The sequence below is a fragment of the Leguminivora glycinivorella genome, chromosome 10 (assembly GCF_023078275.1).
Source record: "Leguminivora glycinivorella isolate SPB_JAAS2020 chromosome 10, LegGlyc_1.1, whole genome shotgun sequence".
Taxonomy (NCBI): Eukaryota; Metazoa; Arthropoda; class Insecta; order Lepidoptera; family Tortricidae; genus Leguminivora; species Leguminivora glycinivorella.
In genome coordinates, this window is record NC_062980.1 from 17,139,794 (window position 1) to 17,162,979 (window position 23,186).

A 23,186-nucleotide genomic window follows, 5' to 3' on the forward strand; every position below is an offset into this window, starting at 1 on the left:
ACACTTAGAGACCTTATACATCTCTGAGATTTTGATTATATTTTTAAACTTAATTTGTAACCTTGATTGGCCCTTATTTGTAAACTTGATTTGTTCTTTAATGATTGACAACTAGAGACTTGTACATCTCTTGAAATGTGTAATTTAGCTGTTCATTTTCTGTATTTTTTTTTTTGTATTATTTGACAAAGGTTTTTACTTTTAAATATTTTAATTTTATAAAATTTGACTCTTGGAGACGCTATACATCTCCATGGATTATTTGATTAAGTATAATATTTTTACTTGTAATATTCAGTCTTTTACAACTATTGAAGTATTATAGATTTCTTTTATCTTTGTATCTGTTTGCACTTTCTTTATGTATTGATTATAGTTAGTAATAATATGACATTTAGAGACTTTATACATCTCTAATTCTATATCAGTGTATAGCTACTTTGCTTATGATTAATATTTTTAGTTAATATTTCTATTAATTTCATTTGTTTAACTTTAATGAATACTCTGTAATGTTGACATGTAAAAGTGCCCCCGTGGCCTATTTGCTGAATAAATGATTTTGTATTTTGTATTTGTATTTGTAACCACTCGCTTCGCTCGTGGTTCAACTATAGAATCCTTTCACTTGCTCGTTTTTCAATTCCACACTCGGCGTTAAAATACAACTTTGCCCCCTTGTATGCCTATGTCACAATTGCTTATGATTCCTAACGGCCCGGCCACGACATTGGTCTAAGCGCGACAGCGGTGAGCGGCAGCCATACGTGCGAATGAAAAGTGCCATCTCTGATTGTCTCGCTCCAATGTATGGCCGCCGCAGCGGTCACCGCTGTCGCGCTTTTAGACCAATGTCGTGGCCGGCCGTAAATGTATCGTAACTGGCTCTCCTGTCCTTTACGGCTCAGCCACGACATTGGTCTAAGCGCGACAGCGGTGAGCGGCGGCCATACATTGGGACGAGACACAGCGATGGGACTTTTCATTCGCACGTATGGCTGCCGCTCACCGCTCTCGCGCTTAGACCACATTTCCTACGCGACAACATTTCCATCGTCATCATCTAGATGGCTGGCAGTTCTCAACTGTGCGTTTCTCCAGAAACTTCCTGCCCCGCACAGCTAAACTGTGGAATGAATAGAATAGAATAGAATAGAAATATTTTTATTCATGGCAAAGTAATACATAAAAGACACACACAAATACAGATCAACAACAGAGAATTATTTACACACATAACATCACAAAAGGTAAGTAAGTACACATAGTTGCCATGAATATGGTCCCGACTCAGCATGGTGTTAGCCTGGGTGGCCAACGCTGATCTTCCGTCAGGGCCATAACGAATGATACCACGGAAAGTATACACATTACAAAGGAAAATAAAATTTAGAATACGTTAACAAAATGCAACAGTATAAATAAATAAACATTTTTAAAACATTAACATCTATAATAAAATCGGAAAAACGGAACGTTGACAAAATTTTTAGTCGTGAACGCAACCAAATCTGACGTCAGCGATTAGCGCCATCTATACAATATAGCGGGAATTACATTTGACGCTTTTAGCTGATGGAGCAGTAATTAATAACAAGACATGGCCGCAGTTCACGTTTTCCGAACCTTAAAACGAAGAATATTACATACAAACAACAGTCAAATCTACGTGAATAACTACAATAAGTATAAGAGGGCGTTTGCGGAAGGGATAAAAAGCGATGGTAAGTAGCAGCGTTTTAAATGCAGCTCGTCTCGAGTTTGAGGCATTCCTCATTCAGTTGATGTTGAAGCATGAATTTTTTAAAGTTATCTTAAAACTATTAATGGTTTGCAGGTTCCTGATCGGCGGAGGGATATTATTCCAGCAGCGGCAAGAAGTATAGGAATAACTGCCCCGGAAGGCTGCCGATGCGTGCCTAGGAGTAAGAAGTCGAGTCTCAGACCGCCGGCCCCCTTGTGACCTGCGTATGACCAGCTTCTCGTAAAGATAAATGGGAGACTGACAGTTTATTACTCCAAAGAGTAAAGAGGCCAGGTGAAGCTTACGACGGTGGTGCATTTTCAACAAGTTGTGCTGATTAAGGAAAGGTGACACGTGGGCTCGCAGTGGAATAGAAAAGCAAAAGCGAGCACAGGCGTTTTGTACACGTTGTATAAGTCGCTTGGTTTTATGAAGAATTCGAGGTCCAAATACCACATCCATATAATTTAATTTCGACAATACAAGTGACTCTACCAACCTAATACGCAGTGTTTCATTGATGAAAGGCCTTATTTTATATAAAACCTTTAGTTTATAAAAACAGTTCCTGACTACATCAGCGACATGCTTTTCGTAACGGAGACAACTATCCATTAGAAGGCCCAAATTTCTGGCTTCATACACTTGTTCTATGGACTCTCCCAACAGTGTGACATTTGTAGAAGGTGTGATATGAGCCAACTGGTGTTTGCTTCCGAAGACTAGATACTTGGTCTTGTTTGGATTTAGTATCAGGCAGTTATCTGAAGCCCAAGAAGCTATGTTACTGAGATCAGTATTGAGTTTGACTATAGCATGATCAATATCAGATGGCTTGCATGAGATATATACTTGGACATCATCTGCATAAATGTGGTACTTACAGTGAGTGATGCATGAACCAATGTCGGCAGAGTACAAGGAAAATAGAATTGGTCCGAGGATCGAGCCCTGGGGGACGCCCCTGGTTAAATTAATTGGGTCAGAGGTTAATGTGGAGCCGTCATGATTAATTTTTACAAATTGGTTGCGACCATAGAAACTTAACTTTGACAGTAGTAGGTCTATATTTAAACAGTCGAAAGCCCTGGAAAAGTCAAGTAGGACCAATAGAGTACACATTCCCTTATCCTGAGAGCACAATATATCATCAGTAACTTTCAGTAAAGCTGTAGTTGTGCTTCGACCTTTTCTGAAACCTGACTGCACATCTGGTAGAATATTGTTGCTCTCAAGATATTTTGTGAGCTGAAAGCACACAATCTTTTCCAATATTTTAGAAACACAGGGTAATATGCTGCAATCAGCATATTACCCTGTGTTAAGACCAATGTCTGAGGTCTCTAAGCTCTGATTCCCATAAAAAAAAAACCAATGTCGTGGCTGGGCCGTTAGTGGTGCGACAGACCTAGACTGCGTTTCAGTTATACCACATACTCGTAGCGTCAACAGTTGCCACGTTTGCTAGGCTGGCAGATCAACTGGCAGCGTTCATGAATACTATATACCTCTCTCAAAAATTTACATTTATGGCTGATGGCAGTGGCCACGGCCTGCGTTCTAGCGCAAAATTATCTATTGCTATTTCCCTTCACAAATCTTCTTGATACTATAACTGCTATAAGCCTTTTTCTGACCGTTTATTGAAGCTATGGAATAAGCTACCTGTCTTGATTAAGGTGCCGTTACACGGGCAACACAATTGCCAGCAATTCACATACCATTGCCGCGGTTGCTCCATAGTTAGTTGGTGTGTATTGAACAAACGCGGCAATTGTATGTAAATTGCTGGCAATTGTGTTGCCCGTGTAACAGCACCGTTAGACAGGCATAATCGGCTGTGTCGCTCAAGGAGGTTAAAGATCCTATGGTTATCTGACTAATTAATTTGCTTTTGTTCCTTTATTATACACGGGGTAACATGAGAACCGAATAATTTGAACAACGAATCTCTGAGGCCAAAAGAAATAAAAATAAATTAACATACATTTAAGAAAATGTAGCCAAAGTAGCCAATTTTTGGATGTATTTTCACAGAAAAAAATAATGTTATTCATAAAACTGGCACCTAAAATACTATACATTTTCTTTTCCTAAAAAACTATTTTTTTTTCAAGGCGTTACTTGTATCAACGTGGTTTGCTGTAGGTAGGTCCAAAGCACATAAATATCCTATGCAGCAACCTAAGTAATATTAGTGTAGATTTGATGCAAATTAGCCTTATTTATTGATGAACGCCAGGCAGCGATACAGCATTCTATTTATGACAGGATTGCAACAACTAATCTCGGTGCATTTGTGCAGTGCTAATGCTATGCATGCACTGAATAGTAATTTAATCTAATCTAGTTATTAATACACTGCAGTCAAATGTGATCCGCCCGGTGGGTCGACACAGATACCACTGGGGAGACAGTGTGGTGGCGGATCGCGTCAGTTACAAACCGATAATTGGCAGGAAGCGGAGTAGGATCAGGATACCCATATTAGTTAGTTATCTAGTAAAAAGCTCTGGTGTCCTAGCGGTAGGAACATGCGCCTTTCAATTTAGAGGTCGCAAGTTCGAACCCCGGCTCGTACCAATGAGTTTTCCGGAACTTATGTGCGAAATGTTATTTGATATTCGACAGTCGCTTTTCGGTGAAGGAAAACATCGTGAGGAAACCGGGCTAATTCCAATAAGGCCTAGTTACCCTTCGGGTTGAAAAGTCAGATGGCAGTCGTTTTCGTAAAACTAGTGCCTACGTCAAATCTTGGAATTAGTTGTCAAAGGCTCCCATGAGCAGTGGCAAATACCGGGATAACGCAAGGTTCCCTGAAAGACCTGGGGCCCATTTCTCAAAACTGAAAGTAACAAGTTACAAGCGGCAGTCTCTTACTAACTTGTCATATTAAACATTGACTACCACTTGTAAATTGTAACGTGTAGCTTCGAGAAAATAGGCCCCAGCAGGCCTAGCACATGATGGCCGCGAGAGTATGTCGCCGCGAGATAGACTACCTGTCCTTATGTCATTAATACAATTAGACAAAGACGTGTTATCTATCTCGCGGCGACATACTCCCGCGGCCATCATGTGCTAGGCCTACTGTCCGCACTCGTTGCACCCAACTGGCGTGAAGTGGCGCAGGGTAAGGCACTGGTCCCACCGCGAGCTAATAAGCAACGAGCTATCGGCTATAAAAACGAACAAAAGATAAGCACCCGCGTGCAAATAAAAGAAACACGGCGATTTTGATAGCTCACCGCTGGGCGAGTAACTATAAACATCGCCGTGTCTCTTTTATTTACACGGGAGTGATTATCTTTTAATCGTTTTTATAGCCGGTAGCTCATAGCTTACTAGCTCGCGGTGGGACCAGTGCCTAAGGCAGAGTGGCAATTTCTTGTGCCGGAGGCCAAGATCTTTTTGGGTCGCTGAGCCAGTGAAGTTTTGATAGACACATCATCGTCACGCAGACGTCTATGGAACTTCCCATACTATAAAATTTAACGAACGCTTTAACGATGACAGACAGTTTGATGCAACCGGCCCTAAGTGTGCAATTTGCCCATTAATTAGCTCCATGCATTCGATCATTTGTCAATTTCACATTTGTGAAAAGTAATTTTTATGCGATAGGAGGCAAACGAGCAATACATCGCCTAATGGTAAGCTATCACTGCCGCCCACGGACACCCAAAACACCAGAAGGGATGGATTATTTCAATAAACGATCATTTTAAATTATAACTATTCTATTATTATATTTTAATTATTTTAGATTATTGTTTGCGGACGCCGCTGTCGATGATTTTTATGCGATAATGCGCAAAAAGTCGGCGTCCGTAATAAGACGTGTGCGAGAGAGCGGCAACAGCATCCTGCGGATGATAGCAGACAGGCTGGACTCGCCCGTCCTTGGCCGGTTCGTGGATCTGCACGTGAGGGATCCGTGAAAGTATTGTTTGTGTTGTGTTAATATTTTATTTTATTTGTACTAAATTAGTCTAACATAGTTATTAAGTTTTAGAACTACTAACCATATTATGGAACCTGTCTTCTGAAATAAATGTTTTTTTTTTTATAACAATATTTAAGTAATGCAGGCAACTGTACCTACTTATCTACGTGACCAATGCCGCGGTGTCGCCCTACTTAAAATTACGTTTGATTTATTATCTTTCCGCTCATAATATCTGGCATGTTATTTTGACAAATCCACCGTTTCCCCTGTACAAGGAATATATACAGTTACATAAACATGCCTGCATTCTCAAAAGGGATAGGCAGAGCACATGAAACCGCTCAAGTTTCAGTACCACTAGTAAAAGGATTCACAGAAATAGTAGATTGTGTTACAAGGGAGCAAAGTTACATATTTACAGCAAGGTCGTAAATTGAATCCTGAACGAAGCGGTGTAGTGAAGGATTCCAGTGTCAACGCCCAAGATGGAAATATTTTTTCGCTCCCATGTGACAATCCCATGTGATGTGTGTGTTCTCTTTGCACCATTGTTACTTGTCTCTGTTTGGCCCGATGGTTGACTGGTAGAGAATGCCATTAGGCATTAAGTCCGCCATTTGTACATTTTTTATTTATTTATGTGCAATAAAGTTTAAATAAATAAATAAATAAATAAATAAATACATACCCCTCGAGGAATCCCCCAAATATAAATTATCGCTGTTGTAACAATATTACGCACTTAATCGACACATTTTTTTGTGAATTCTATAATGAGCAAACTATTTTCGTTGCGTTAATATTTCTAAGTCTTTGAATAGAAAAGTGCCACTTTGCTACCTCCTTACAGGGAAGAAAAGTGGCCTTTCTCTTTTAAAAAATTGTAATATTTTAGTGACAGGTCGCTAGCCTATCAGACCACAATTGAACCCGAATCCCACAGTCGACTTCTACGTCCAAGGGAGGAAAGGGATTTGTAAAATGTTCAACCCGTCACATACGAGGGGGACTGGATTTATATAATATATCCTATTCATATTTCACGATTTCCACATGAGTGCCTCTGGAGACATTCTTTTCTCGATTGACGTATTTTTTGAAAGAATTCGTGACAAATCTGGATTTGAGGTACTTATTGTAAGAAATGTGATGCTTGAACGCGTTGGGATAAAGAGAAATCGAATATATATTTTATATAAATCAGTTGAAGCTCTCGTGTTGTGAATAAGCGACTAAAAATTTGTAATTTTGGAAAAAAATTGGCGGTCGCGCGTTCAAAATTTTAGGAACCTGAGGAAACACGGCTTATCTCAAAAAAGTGTATGTGAACTACTTATAAGCTTTCGTAAAAGCTTATAAGTAGTTTACATGCCATGCGCACCCCAGGCTACTAACAATGGTAGACGGAGCGGGGACTGGGCTGAATTTTCTGGCACTTTCTTTTCTATAAAAAAATAAAAACCGGCCAAGAGCGTGTCGGGCCACGCTCAGTGTAGGGTTCCGTAGTTTTCCGTATTTTTCTCAAAAACTACTGAACCTATCAAGTTCAAAACAATTTTTCTAGAAAGTTTTTATAAAGTTTTACTTTTGTGATTTTTTTCATATTTTTTAAACATATGGTTCAAAAGTTAGGCGCATTTTTTTTTCCTTTAGGAGCGATTATTTCCGAAAATATTAATATTATCAAAAAACGATCTTAGTAAACCCTTATTCATTTTTATTATACCTATCCAACAATATATCACACGTTGGGGTTGGAATGAAAAAAAAATATCAGCCCCCACTTTACATGTAGGGGGGGTACCCTAATAAAACATTTTTTTCCATTTTTAGGGTTCCGTAGTCAACTAGGAACCCTTATAGTTTCGCCATGTCTGTCTGTCCGTCCGTCCGTCCGTCCGTCCGTCCGTCCGTCCGTCCTTTGATAATATTAATATTTTCGGAAATAATCGCTCCTAAAGGAAAAAAAAATGCGCCTAACTTTTGAACCATATGTTTAAAAAATATGAAAAAAATCACAAAAGTAGAACTTTATAAAGACTTTCTATGAAAATTGTTTTGAACTTGATAGGTTCAGTAGTTTTTGAGAAAAATACGGAAAACTACGGAACCCTACACTGAGCGTGGCCCGACACGCTCTTGGCCGGTTTTTATTTTTGCACTGATTGGCGTGATTGATATACATATTGGTACCAAATTTCAGTTTTCTAGTGCTTACGGTTACTGAGATTATCCGCGGACGGACGGACAGACAGACATGGCGAAACTACACTGAGAGAAATTTGCATTGTGAATTTAACAAGATCGACTTGTTGCGGTTTATCCGTTTGAATCAGCCAAACGTATGTTTAAAACAATATGTGTCAGGTTGTTTTTATAAAATCGAATTGTTGATTCAAATATATTGCCGATTCAAATGACAAGTAGCTTGTTGTTTGAACCAAAGAGCACGTAGGCGCTATTTTAACCAAAAAACTTGTTGAACGAACATGAAAACTGGTTGTATTTTCTCTCAGTGTATAAGGGTTCCTAGTTGACTACGGAACCCTAAAAAGACATGCTCACTTATCCTTATCATAGAAAATTAAACACAAGAAGCTTAAGCCTGGATCCCAGTCTAACATAAATCATACTTAAGCCCAGTAGTGTTATTCATAAATGCAAACCTGAATATGCTAAAAATTGTTTGTCTTTATCTTGCTCATTGACAAATTATTTTGTATTTGCGAGAAAGGAATAAAACATATTTGAACTAAAACAGACCCATACGTTTTTATAAAAAAGGGGAAAAGTAACCTAAGCTTCATAAAAACTATTGTGTCAAAATTCTGCGGATTAGGTACTTACTAAGCGGAACTCGAGCTACTGTGATGACAAGTCGTAGGAAATAGGCGGATAAAAGGGCGACGAATGTTTTTTTTTCCTTTTGTCTGCTTGGCCTTAAAAGCGGCTTGAAAGGCTCTAACAAAGATAATATAACTCGGTTGTGATATATCAATTCTAAGATAATCGTACCTAGTATATGCATAAAAAAGAATAGGCTAGTTTCCTAGGACATTCTTACACAGATTGACTGAGGCCCACGGTAAGCTCAAAAAGGCTTGTGTGGTGGGTACTCAGACAACGATATATATAATATATAAATACTTATATACATAGAAAACATCCCTGAGTCAGGCACAAATATCTGTGCTCATCACACAAATAAATGCCCTTACCGGGATTCGAACCCGGGACCACGGCGTAGCAGGCAGGGTCACTACCGACTGCGCCAGACCGGTCGGAGTAGTTATGTTTAAACATAATTTATATTTAATAGGTCAAAGAGAAAGATATAAAGTAAATGGATTGACCGTGACGTCACTCCTCAGTATTTCATAGTAGCTAATGCCATATTTAGCAAATCGTTTTGACAGTTCTTAAAAAGAAGCTAATTTGACTAGTAGGAAACTAGCCTTATTGATTGTTTAATTAACGATTTTCACACATATACCTACTTAAAATAGCAACGTTTCGAGACGTTTCGAGACCACAGGGACAACCGTCCTTGAAATGTCAGTGGTTAATAGATTAGAAACATAGAAACAAGCCGTTTAAGTTCCGTTTGCGATTTTAAATCGCACATCCAACCCTTCAGGCGTATAAGCATAAATGATAAAACATCAGGCCGTCCCTGTCGCACTATTTGTATGGGTGTCCAATGTGTCCATGGGTGACAGTGACCGCTCAACATCGGGCGACATGTCTGTCTCCAGTCGCATAAAAAAGTAAAAAGTTTCAGTCACTTTAGTTGATGGTTGGGTAGACGGCGACACTGATTGTATTATAAAAATTAAAGACATGTAATTAGTAGGCAAAGCATAGACAAAAAAATACAAACCATGAGGGTTTTCTACCGCCATGAGATAAAGAAAAGAATACAGGATAAATTGTCAAAACTGATGTTCTAAAAGTTCCCTGTGGCACAGTATAATAAAGAGTACTATCGTACAGTATGGCCACTCCCGCTCCCCGCTGAAAGTGCCGCCCATCCCCTCTCGGTTACCTCACAGTTACCGCCTGTCAAAAACGCGAACAGTCGACCTGTTATATTTCACTCATACAAGCATAGTACGCGTTCACCTACACGAGCTTAGTCTGTGTGCTAGGAACTCGCCTCTTTCATATATTTTATCGCCAGTGTCCGAGGTGTGCCTGTGGCGAGAGATGGCAGCAAATGCATTGCGACTACAAAATTCACTTTGAAAATGGAATAATCCTCTATATCCATTCTCTGTGCCACGAACTAGGACACGCACAAGAGCGAGACTAAAAGTTTTTAGAACGAACCTGTAAAGTATATAATTAAAAAAAATAAGTTAACATTTAAAAAATTGAAATCTTTGTCAATATAATTGTGTGTGCATTTCATTCATTTATCATTTGTTTTACGATTTGGCAGCAAAATCAAAATTGTTTATCAGTGTGTATTTCACAAGAGAAAATGTTCGTACCATGGTTTTCTATGACTTTCCATGTCATTTAAGTCAACAAAAGTGTTATAATAGACTTCGTTTGGCCTTTCACAACGAAGCTCCATCTCGTGGCACTGTTTACATCTGACTACATCTAATTTCACTGATGATCAGCGTGAGGGACGGCCTTTTACGGCAATGACTGAAGATAACATCAGTGTTATGCGATGTATGATAGAGACTGACAAAATAGTGACCTAATATTCCGACAACCTTAGGCATCGGTATGAGTCAAGTGCACAAAATCCTCCATGGACATTTAGTAGTCTGGAGGCTTTGTGCCCGTTGGAGACCTCATAATTTGACAAAGACCCAAAAACTACCTATAAAGACGAGTGGGCAAAGTGCTTTTCTCGGTGGCTCCATCGGATGCAGCGATGTATTGATGTGAAGGAACACTATTTTAAAAATATATAATAAAACTAATAACTTGCTAGTTTGCTTAGTTTTTGATTTTCTAAGAACTTTCAGTTTGGCCCTCGTACGAGACCGAGTACTACGAGTGAGTCTTAAGTACCTATTCCAATCTTTTGCCAACGTCTGAGTTCACGGACGCTATTCGACCCTCAATGTTAGTGTCTGATAGAATTACGTGTCTAATATTCTTACAAATTGGCTGAGAGAAAATTGAATATTGATAGAAAACGTAACATACTACAGTAGGTATTTAATAACAGAAAGGTGTTGACCCAGTTAGAACAAAGGTCTTTATTCAACTTATACAAAAACGCTTCCAAACAGGCGTTCTTTATAGGGTTCCGTTGTAAACTAGGAAGTTTAGTTTCGCCATGTCTGTCCGTCCGTCCGTCCGTCCGCGGATAATCTCAGTGACTGTTAGCACTAGAAAGCTGAAATTTGGTACCAATATGTATATTAATCACGCCGACAAAGTGGTAAAATAAAAAGTGGAAAAAGTGTTTTATTACCTACACGTAAAGCGGGGAGTGATTTTTTTTTTTTCATTTAACCCTGAGGTGTGATATATTGTTGGATAGGTATTTAAAATTGAATAAGGGTTTACGAAAATAATTTTTAAATTGTTAATATTTTCGGAAATAATCGCTCCAAAAGAAAAAAAAAATTGCCCCCCCCTCTAACTTTTGAACCATAAGTTTAAAAAATATGAAAAAAATCGCAAATGTAGAACTTTATAAATACTTTCTAGGAAAATTATTTTAAACTTGGTAGGTTGAACAGTTTTTGGAAAAAAATACGAAAAACTACGGAATCCTGCACTGAGCGTGGCCCGACACGCTCTTGGCCGGTTTTTTAATTTTTGTATGTAGCATTGAAATGATTGAGATTTTTTGTCAATTCTATTTTGAGATAAATTTAAACTAGCTACCTACTTCCTTACGCCAATTGAATCAATGAATAAATAAATGATTGGATGGATTAATGAATGAATTGAAATGAGTAATTCATAATTCAATCAATCAGTTAAATTCATTCAATCTTATCCAATTGACCGTCAGCCCTCGCGTAAGCTCAATACCAGTGTTTGTAAATCCAATAAGGTGCAAAAATCGTTAATTTTGTTAAATTGGATGGTTTCATCTCTGTGATAAATATAAATTTTAATACAGTTGCTCAAAAAGTGCTCGTTTTTTAGCTGTTTAGCGTGCGAGAAGTTGGATTTTACGCACTAGTGCGTAAAAAGTATGCGTTCCATTTTACGATTACTTATACCGAGCTGTTTTAATATTAGTCTAGTTTACTAAGACGGAATAAAACTATAAACATACTATTAAGGGATTAATATTTAAAACACTGATATTTCCTATGTAATTGTTTACTTTTAGTCATATTAAACATAATTTACAAAATGGTTTATATGTATTTTGAAAAAGTAGGTCATAATGAGTCGTTTAAAAAGAACATGAATGGAACGAAACGCGTCTTCTGTCAAAGTAGAGCACGTTCAAAAACTTTAATATGTTGCGCGATTTGTCACAATTATTTAATGTTATTTGCAATACATCAAGGCATAAATGGGTCGATTGAATTAAAATATAAGTATATATTAAACACTCGTCCAAAATCGTAATGTTTTTATGGAACCCAATGAAATAGTGTTGGATGAATAGCAAAATCGAAAATATGCAAGCTTCAAATATACGCCTTTGAATTGTCAAATAATGCGTCAATGTCAATGCGAAAATTTAGAGTTCGGATTGTTTATCGTTTTATTTCGTTGTAGTAGTGTTTTTTCGCAACTGTATTAAAAAACGTCGTTCGTCACACGTGCGAGACTGTCATGTCAAAATGTCTCGGGACTCGTGAAGTAATGACATACTTCTCGCACTTATAACGAAATGTACTATTTCATTCGTTAAAATTATTATCTAACTCTTCATTGGAACTTATTCTCAGGGCGTTAATAAATATTGTAAGCATCGCCTTAGTCATTTTCCTTCTGCACGGGTAGCATGGTCGCGCGATAGACGATAAAATATCAGGCCGTCCCTATCGCACTTACAAATAGTGCGATAGATCGCGCGACCATAATTGCCTGCCTGGTCAGTGGCGCAAAATAATATAATAGGTATTATATTGTTAAATTTTTATTTTATGATTTACCTATACATACACATACATGCACACAATCACGGCTGTATCCCATAAAGGGGTGAGCAGTAGGCCTAGCACATGATTGCCGCGGGAATATGTCGCCGCGAGATAGATGACACATCTTCTTCTAACTGTATTAATGACAGAAGGACGGGTAGTCTATCTAGCGGCGACATACTCTCGCGGCAATCATGTGCTAGGCCTACTGAGCATATGAACTAGGTACTCAAGTTTCAGTGCCACTTTATACATATGTACTTACTATTTCAGCAAATAGTGACGTAGTAGGTAATACAATTAGATTCGAATAGTTTTAACCCCCGACGCAAAAACGACGGGGTGTTATAAGTTTGACGTGTCTGTTTGTCTGTCTCTCTGTCTGTCTGTGGCATCGTAGCTCCCGAACGGATGAACCGATTTAGGTTTACATTTTTTTTTGTCTGAAAGCTGAGTTAGTCGGGTATGTTTTTAACCATGTTTCATGAAAATCGGTCTACTATGTCGCGGTCGGGGGTTTTTTCAAAATTTTAATTAATAAGCTTGCTGCTAAATAGCTTAATACCTTAAATGGGAAAGCCGTGGACTATTTATTTTAAGACTTCTAAGTTTAATTTTTAATTGTGTAATGCAGTGACATGTAAATATAATGCCATACGATAAATAATAATAGCTTGAAGACGAGACAAAAAGATTATAATATTATGAAATTCATAAAACGATGTCGAATATGATCTTCAACGGTTATTTTTCTCACACCGTGTAGACCTCAATCACTATTCAGAAAATAAACGGAAGAAAACTTCAGAAGTTCAAGTATTACCACACTTCAAGTGTACCCAATCCGATCAAATTGGGCTTGGATCGAACCTGAGAACATCGGCATACGAAGCCAGTGCACTACCACCACGGGACTGCGTCTTGACTTGCTGAGTCCGACGAAATCATGGTATGATACTACTACGAATAGAACTACGAAGTTACTAAGTATTCTGATAAATTCTCGTTCTCGAGAACATTCTCAGAAGATACCGAAAATTCTCATGAGGAAAGTTCTGCAACTTTGGAAACTTCTCGTTCGTGCATTGCTATGTAGACCTCAATCACTATTCAGAAAATAATCGGAAGAAAACTTCAGAAGTTCAAATATTACCACACTTCAAGTCTACCCAATCCGATCAAATTGGGCCTACGTACATAAACGTTAATGATGTTTGCATATCTACGGTACATTCCGGGAACCTCCTTTCCTATGGACTAAAAGCCCAGAGCCGCCAGAACTTCCTCATTTTCTCAAGGATGAAACTTTGGAACAATGTAGAGTTTGTATCGACGTTTAATGTTTGCATCATATTACCCAGTTCAGCCCGTCGGCCATTTTATTTCTATAAGGTTTTTTTTTTAAATACATTTTCCTTAAATTATCAAGGCTGATTTTTATATATGTGATAGAAAAGACTGTAAGGATTTGATAATCATCATTTCCTAACCATTTACGCCGGCCGTAGCCTGAGAAATTAGGGTAAGTCAGGGAAACTTTGAAGCGTCTGGTAGAAGTTACGGCCGGCGAAAATGGTCCGGAAATGATTATGATCGAATTCTTACTGTCTATTCTCACATATATATCAGTCTTGAGAATTTAAGGAAAGTTGGTGTTTTAAAAAAGGGCCGGTTGCATCAAACCGCCTGTCACCGTTAAAGCGTTCGTTAAATTTTATTGTATGGGAAGTTCCATAGACGTCTGCTGCGTGACGATGATGCGTCTGTCAAATGTGGTTAATTAATAAGTAATAGGCAATATGTAGACGTTAAACGTCGATACAAACTCAACATTGTCCCAAAGTTTCATCCTTGAGAAAATGAGGAAGGTCTGGTAGCTCTGGGCTCTTAGTTCATTACAATATTTGATTCCTTGTTAACTTTGCCTTATCGGAAGAGCCCTTTAGCTAACTTTACTCGAGAGTTAAATTTGGACTAAATTGTATTATTTAGACAAAGTTACTTAGCTTAAGTGACTGCTTGTTTACCATGTGTTTTCCGTTTCTTATTTTCATCTTAACATCTTAAAATACGTTAGGTACTTACGAATTTGGGAAATAATGTGTCATAAAATCTATGAAACATAATTATATTATGCCGTGTAAAGTAATTAGCTAAACAGATATGTCTAATTAAGGTAATATTTAAAAAGGGGGGTCAGAATAGTATATTACGATACAAGTGCGGAAAAGAGGACATTTACATTTACATAAGTTATGATTGCCTCTCCGCACGTGTATCGTACGAAGGTTTTCAGTACATAATTATATAGCCCTTTAAGTTTCGACCCAACAAGAAATGCTCTACTTTGCTCACTAGTGGGGGACGAGCGCTATCTAACGAGCGAACTTTCAGCGAATTTCTCCATTCTAAGCATAAGAGCATCGGTTGCAGATGTTTATACACTGTATACTTAATTACTAAAAAACCGGCCAAGTGCGAGTTGTACTCGCGTTGCAAGGGTTCCGTACACTACAGGAAGGGCTTAAGCGCCTCCTTTTTAGTAGGAACTCAAGAGATTTGGTAACTATTTGCAGCGGCAGTGAGTGAAATTCGTAATTTGATTTTTTTTCTTTTAAGTCCGACTTACGCTTTACTGTAGATTTCTAATAGGTTTTCCTGTAATATATAGATTGAAAACTATCTAGTGTATTTTTTTGAAAATTTTACGCTTAGTAGTTTCGGAGATAAGGGGGGGGAATGGTCATTTTTTACTAAAAATATTAAAAAAATATATTTGAAATACTTATAAAAAGCTCGTTCATTTGATATATAATACAATATAGTTCTAGAAACTTTGATTTTAAATTGTCACCTTTACCCCCCAAAAGTGGCCCCTATAATTAAATTTTCTTAATTTAAATTACATGTCCGTCTTTGGGTCACAGGTTTACATCGTGTGCCAAATTTCAAGTTAATCGGTTCGGTAGTTTCAGAGAAAATTGGCTGTGACGACGGACAGACAGACACACGAGTGATCCTATAAGAGTTCCGTTTTTCTACATCTCTACATCTCTAATTAATTGTATAGAGTTAACTTTGGTTAGAACTTAGAATTAGTATATAATAGTATCAATTGTAATTTCAACTCAATTTTAAATATTTTCTAAATATGTACATGTGACGTGTAAAAGTGCCCCTGTGGCCTATTTGCTGAATAAATTATTTTGATTTTGATTTTTTCCTTTTTCAGGTACGGAAGCCTAAAAATAATGTATTTATTTAATCAAACATTTCCTTGTTCCAGATTAAAATGAACATGCTCCGCCAAACATCATGGACCAAGCATTTGATATCAGTGGCATGAGACAAGCACCATGGTGGGCTGGCTGGCTGCCTTCCCGTTCCTGCTGCTTCTGCACCACACCGAAATGAGACCCGAGGATGACCGAACCAAGCACCACCACCGACACAGACACAAATCCGACCAGACCCAAGACTTCGCCCTATTCCCCACCCTATACAAACACGACCAGGTCTTCCCCCCCTTCCCTGATAAACTAGCGTACCAGAGCTTAGTTTTAGAGGAAAGAAAACGTGACTGGATTAACATGTCTAATGACCAAGTCGGGGAAATGAAGGACAAGAAACATCTTCACTGGCCAATAAAAAGAGAGGCTGTCATCGAAGGCGACCTTGTACTAGGTGGTCTGATGATGGTCCATGAAAGGTCTGATAACATGACATGTGGGCCAGTCATGCCGCAGGGGGGATACAAGCTCTGGAGGCGATGCTGTATACTCTGGATTATATCAATGAGTTGAAGTTGATCCCTGGTGTGACCTTGGGAACTCATATTTTGGATGATTGCGATAAAGATACGTATGGGCTGGAGATGGCAGTGGATTTTATCAAAGGTAATGTACCTTTTCCTTTATTTTTAACCCCCGACGCAAAAACGACGGGGTGTTATAAGTTTGACCTGCCTGTCCGTCTGTCTGTCTGTCTGTCTGTATGTCTGTCTGTCTGTTTGTCTGTCTGTGTGTGTATCTGTCTGTGGCATCGTAGCTCCCGAACGGACGAACCGATTTAGATTTAGTTTTTTTTGTCTGAAAGCTGAGTTAGTCGGCAGTGTTCTTAGCCGTTTCATGAAAATCGGCCTACTATGACGCGGTCGGGGTTTTTTCAAAATTTTAATTTTGTGGTTAGGTTATATGAGAAAATATTAGTTAATGATTGTAACATTACTACTATTAAATTACTAATACGAAACCTTGTCCTGAAATCCTACAGATGGAAGAAAATAAAAATAAGTTCCCATTCAAAAAGTAATTCATATGAATAATATGCACCTTCGTACTTATCAGTTTAGGTGAAAAACTAACCTTAAACTGTAAGAAAGTCACCTGTTGTATACATACAACACATGTGTGAGTGACGTGTTCGAATAGGCGTTTGTTTTGTTTGTGTTACTAATTTTAAATGTGTTCTCTATTCGAACACGTCACTCACACATACAACAGGTGACTTTCTTAAGTTTTTCACCTATATAAGTAGTTGTATTATTTAGGTTGCAAGTTTTCTTTTGGATGCTGAAGGATAAAGAAAGAAGTTTCATAGTTTTTATAGACGGGAAACTATTGCAATTCATTTCAACGATCTACCTACGCAAGCCGATATTTTTTTACTCAACCCGTTCGTAGTAAAATCAATACAAATTTAATATCAAACGTGACATCTGTCCAATACCAGTTTGAAGCTAGCCTGTTCCTGAACACGACAGGTAACTTTAGTTAAGTTTCAATCCTTTTGCAATAACTCTTTTAAGTTTGCTTCACTATTTGATCGGTTGTAAACGGGTGCTTTCACAAAAAGTAGTTGAAAACACGACTCCCACGAATCCCGGCGTTCCTCGGCGCTGAAACGACATTTTACCATTAAAATGATGTCCAAAAAAATGCCGTCCCACTACGTCACATTTTTGTAAAAAAAATTTTACGTGACATGGAAGGTCAAATGGCAGTCGCTTTCTAAACTAGTGCCTACCTATGCCAAATCTTGGGATCAGTTGCCAAAGCGAATCCCACGCTGCCGTGAGTGGCGAATGCAGAGATAACGCAAGGAGGAATGGAAACTACAATTACTATACTTTTTATCATCAAAACTGAATACTTTAATATATTTAAGGAGCTCAAATACATTGGAATCTGTGAAAATCAAGTCTTTAATACCTTTTTGTGAAAACGCCCAAAGAGATACAATGCTGGCTGCGATCCAAACTCGGATTTCGCTTAACATCAAGGCTGTATTTTAACTTTGGAAATTTATAGACCTGTTAGACTCTGCCTCGTGAAAGATGAAACTAACAAGACGATTGGAACGTGTACGTTTTGTATGATATATATGATAAAGGAAGATCGCATAATGATTTTAGAACCGTAGCTTATGGAAATCCGAAGCACCAGTGAGATTGTAGTTGCGCTGGCCTTTAAGACCGGCGTAGATGCTCTTTTACTGAAAGTTTAGGTCGTATCCTAGGCCTCTCGGTTCATAAATACTTCAGACGAGAGTTTAGCTAACACTGATTCCCACTGACAATTTAAACTGATATTAGAATAATAATTGTACCGTGTCATAATAGTATTTTATGCAACTGGCGTTTAACTGAGGTCAAAAAAGACGAGTGGCGTGAGTAACAATTTGAGGCGAAGCCGAAAATTGTTAATAAAGACGCCACGAGTATTTTTTGACTCAGTTAAACACCGTTGTATACAATACTTTTTCTACGACCATGCACTTAGTTTTTAATAGTTTTCTAGAATAACTTTCGTGATATTCGCACTATTTCCTTTATTTTGACTTGTCGGCCTCCCCTCTGTTCCTGCCTCACCCTGTCGCTCGCACTCCCCCGCGCCGCCGCCGCCGCCAGCCCCCGGCGCCCCGCGCCCCCGCTATATCCCTTAAAGGCTACCTAACAATACTTTACTTTAAAGCTATATCGTATGCGTGGGTGCGCGGGACGCCGAGTGGAGGCGGGCATCTTTTATGTAGGGTTTTAACGATCTATGCTCGACCCTGTAAATGACGAATAACAGTTCGGGAGTAGAAAAAATAAATAAACTACTACGTTTTTATACACCACTAGGCACTTACATGCAAAGCTTAGACTGTAAAAATATTTCACTTAGCAAACCTAAGAGGAAAAATAAACTGGAGGAGCCTTTCAGTTACTTACCTCTCTGCCCAACTTTTCTCAAATGTGCTTGTTTTGCTTAAAAAGTCACGTACTTAAATACAATTTCACAATCGGTTTATTATCATTCGCTTCGCGAATCGCTTCTCCACGGATCACTGGTAATTAACTGGTAATTAAATATGCCCGCAGTGTAATAAACACTTAATCAACCACCTCAAGCTTACAAAATAAACTATAATCTTTCATTTCTAAGTAATTTTAGTAATTTTGTATTGCTCTTCTATATTTTACACTAGCTCTTGCCTGCGGCTTCGCTCGCGTTAGAAAGAGACAAAAATACCCTAAATCACTTTCCATCCCTTCAACTATCTCCACTTAAAAAACCACGTCATTTCGTCGCTCCGTTTTGTCGTGAAAGACGGACAAATAAACAGACACACACACTTTCCCATTTATAATATTAATATGGACTATGGACTATGGATAAAATAAAAATATATTTGTCATATGTCAGATTTATGACAATTATCTAATCACGTGGAATCACACTGATAGACCCAGAGCCCAGGCCCGCCAGACCTTCCTCAAATTCTCAAGGATGAAACTTTGGGACAATGTAGAGTTCATATCGGTGGTTAATGTGTGCATATTTTCTAGTTCGGCCCATCGGCCAATTTTTTGCTATCAAGTGATGAAGGTGAAAAAAAAAAGTGCTTACTTTCCTTAAATTCTCAAGGCTGATTTTTATATATGTGTTAGAGCACGTTGTTAGAAATTGGTTATCATCAATGCCAGACCGTTTCCGCCGGCCATAACTTTTACCAGACGCGACAAAGTTGGCAAAAAACGACTCTAACTTACCTCATTTTCTCAAGCCTGATTTTGATATATGATACGCAGGGACCTATAACTAGGCCGTTTGTAAGCAGCCAGACCAATCGGATGGACCCAACCATCCGCCAGACCGACTTAAAGTTTCGATATGAGCATTAGTAGAATTGAAATATTCCGGGTCTATAAAAGCTAAAAACTTGAATTTTCTACATTAAGCTACGTGTATATTGTATACTTGACGTAATAAGCGACTTTCAAAAATTTTACTTCTAAGGAAATAAAAAAATGAAAGTTTATATGTGGTGCAAGATTAATTTTTAAGCTATGAATTTTATTTACACTGCGTAAGTACATGTGTATTTTATTATAAATATAACTTTTACCAGACGCGACAAAGTTGGCAAAAAACGACTCTAACTTACCTCATTTTCTCAAGCCTGATTTTGATATATGATACGCAGGGACCTATAACTAGACCGTTTGTAAGCAGCCAGACCAATCGGATGGACCCAACCATCCGCCAGACCGACTTAAAGTTTCGATATGAGCATTAGTAGAATTGAAATATTCCGGGTCTATAAAAGCTAAAAACTTGAATTTTCTACATTAAGCTACGTGTATATTGTATACTTGACGTAATAAGCGACTTTCAAAAATTATACTTCTAAGGAAATAAAAAAATGAAAGTTTATATGTGGTGCAAGATTAATTTTAAGCTATGAATTTTATTTACACTGCGTAAGTACATAATAAACGTTTATTGGTCTCATTATAAAAGTTGTTCATTATTGACATCAAACTCACTGTGCAAAATTATGGCTAGTCCTTTTTATATGGCCGTGTAGATTTATACAGATTTTGTAGAGCAATATCACTTAAATCGACTGTCGTTTGTTCACACTGTTATCTGTACCATAATAATAATACTTGTAAACTTGTATATTCATATTTTCATTTTATATTATAAATAACGTAAACAAGGAAAAAACAAATTGGTACAGTGCATTATAAATTAAATATTTAATCCAAAGAAGTAAACAATCAATGTTACAACGGTATATAACTAAACGAATTTCCTTTCTCCTACATAACATGGTAACATACCTAAGTGACGAACTTTAGAATTACAAGTTTAGGAAGTTTAAACATTTGAACTCAATACGAACATCATCAACCCCTTTATAACCCATGTCGGAGATGCTGAATTTTCAGACACGAATACATTTTTGGCATTCTTCAAATACATGTATGCCGTTATAAAAAGTTTAGAATACTTTACGTGTGTACAATACACTTATACTTTCCACCTCATTTTAACTGAACTTATATAAATGCTTAAATAACTTTTGTAGTATGCGAGGGATTTGACATTATATGCAACATACACATAGTGCCTTTATACATAGTGTGAGGTCCCTCGCCCACAAATTAAAAAGGATCGATCTTAAAACTAATTTTAAACCACCTTGTTCGACGACCGAAAAAAAAGTTTAATTTACTTTTCTTCTTTAAATTTTTAATAAAATACACATGTACTTACGCAGTGTAAATAAAATTCATAGCTTAAAATTAATCTTGCACCACATATAAACTTTCATTTTTTTATTTCCTTAGAAGTAAAATTTTTGAAAGTCGCTTATTACGTCAAGTATACAATAGGTATACACGTAGCTTAATGTAGAAAATTCAAGTTTTTAGCTTTTATAGACCCGGAATATTTCAATTCTACTAATGCTCATATCGAAACTTTAAGTCGGTCTGGCGGATGGTTGGGTCCATCCGATTGGTCTGGCTGCTTACAAACGGTCTGGTTACAGGTCCCTGCGTATCATATACCAAAATCAGGCTTGAGAAAATGAGGTAAGTTAGAGTCGTTTTTTGCCAATTTTGTCGCGTCTGGTAAAAGTTATATTTATAATAAAATACACATGTACTTACGCAGTGTAAATAAAATTCATAGCTTAAAATTAATCTTTCACCACATATAAACTTTCATTTTTATATTTCCTTAGAAGTAAAATTTTTGAAAGTCGCTTATTACGTCAAGTATACAATATACACGTAGCTTAATGTAGAAAATTCAAGTTTTTAGCTTTTATAGACCCGGAATATTTCAATTCTACTAATGCTCATATCGAAACTTTAAGTCGGTCTGGCGGATGGTTGGGTCCATCCGATTGGTCTGGCTGCTTACAAACGGTCTAGTTATAGGTCCCTGCGTATCATATATCAAAATCAGGCTTGAGAAAATGAGGTATGTTAGAGTCGTTTTTTGCCAACTTTGTCGCGTCTGGTAAAAGTTATGGCCGGCGGAAACGGTCTGGCATTGATGATAACCAATTTCTAACAACGTGCTCTAACACATATATAAAAATCAGCCTTGAGAATTTAAGGAAAGTAAGCACTTTTTTTTTTCACCTTCATCACTTGATAGCAAAAAATTGGCCGATGGGCCGAACTAGAATGTGAACTCTACATTGTCCCAAAGTTTCATCCTTGAGAATTTGAGGAAGGTCTGGCGGGCCTGGGCTCTTGATCTGACATTTTATCCTGCCAGGCGGCGCCCGCCTGTGCAAGTGTCTAGGCATGTCACTGTCATTCATATGTGAGAGAGAGAAAAAATATCTTCGTCTCGCTCTCACGTATGAAATTCTTTATCTGTGCAATGGACTAATAAGGTGGCGCCATCTGTCATAATCTTTGAGTGTGCCTTCTCAATGTATATGCGCGCGCTTTGCAAAATAATATATGTGCTTATGTAGCAACAGTAGCGACTACCTTGTCAGCATAACCAGGCTATAAAATCCCAAAAAAAAAACCTTGTCAGCAGCAGAATATGCAATTCCGCGATTTAATGGCAGCTGACGCAGCCTTGACGCAGCCTGTCACTGTCAAGTTGCGTAAAATCTGTGTGAGGTGCTGTCAGCACGGTAGGCAAATTTTTTAACGTTTTATTTAAAGTGTAACGAGGGTGAGAGAAAGCGGTCGTCCAATTTATTTGTCGAAAAGCGTGGACAACTATCAACCCGATGCTAAGGGTCCCTCACATCGTGGGGTCAACTGTATGGAAAAGACGCCGATTGCCGGCTTTGCGGCGTTGCGGCGGATACAGTTGGCCCGGCGCTACGCTCGCGAGACGCTTAGATGTGGAGAGGGGGTGCTAACAATGTTTTGCTTCTTGATATTATCCAAACCTTACCGTCGGTAAGATTATCTTAAAATTCGAAGTAGGCAGTAAGCTGTTCAAGAATTGCGTTATATAACCCACGGGCGTGTGTCTCTACGTCGCTAAGAATAACAGATGCTACTTTAAATCTGATGGAAATATGTACATGTATAATATTTTCACCACACCACCTGGTAGGTTCTCTTGATTCGTAGGAAACGAATGAGAAAGTTGCA

The 23,186-nt window shown here is 38.0% G+C and overlaps 1 protein-coding gene across 1 annotated transcript in view; it reads left to right on the forward strand.

The window, feature by feature from the left end:
- LOC125230620 (metabotropic glutamate receptor 2-like) overlaps positions 1-23,186 on the forward strand; it is a 484,421-nt gene that overhangs the window by 297,307 nt on the left and 163,928 nt on the right. Inside the window, 2 exon segments of the mRNA XM_048135836.1 lie at positions 16,062-16,525; positions 16,528-16,671. Coding sequence (XP_047991793.1) covers positions 16,132-16,525; positions 16,528-16,671 — 538 coding nt within the window. The 5' untranslated portion in view covers positions 16,062-16,131.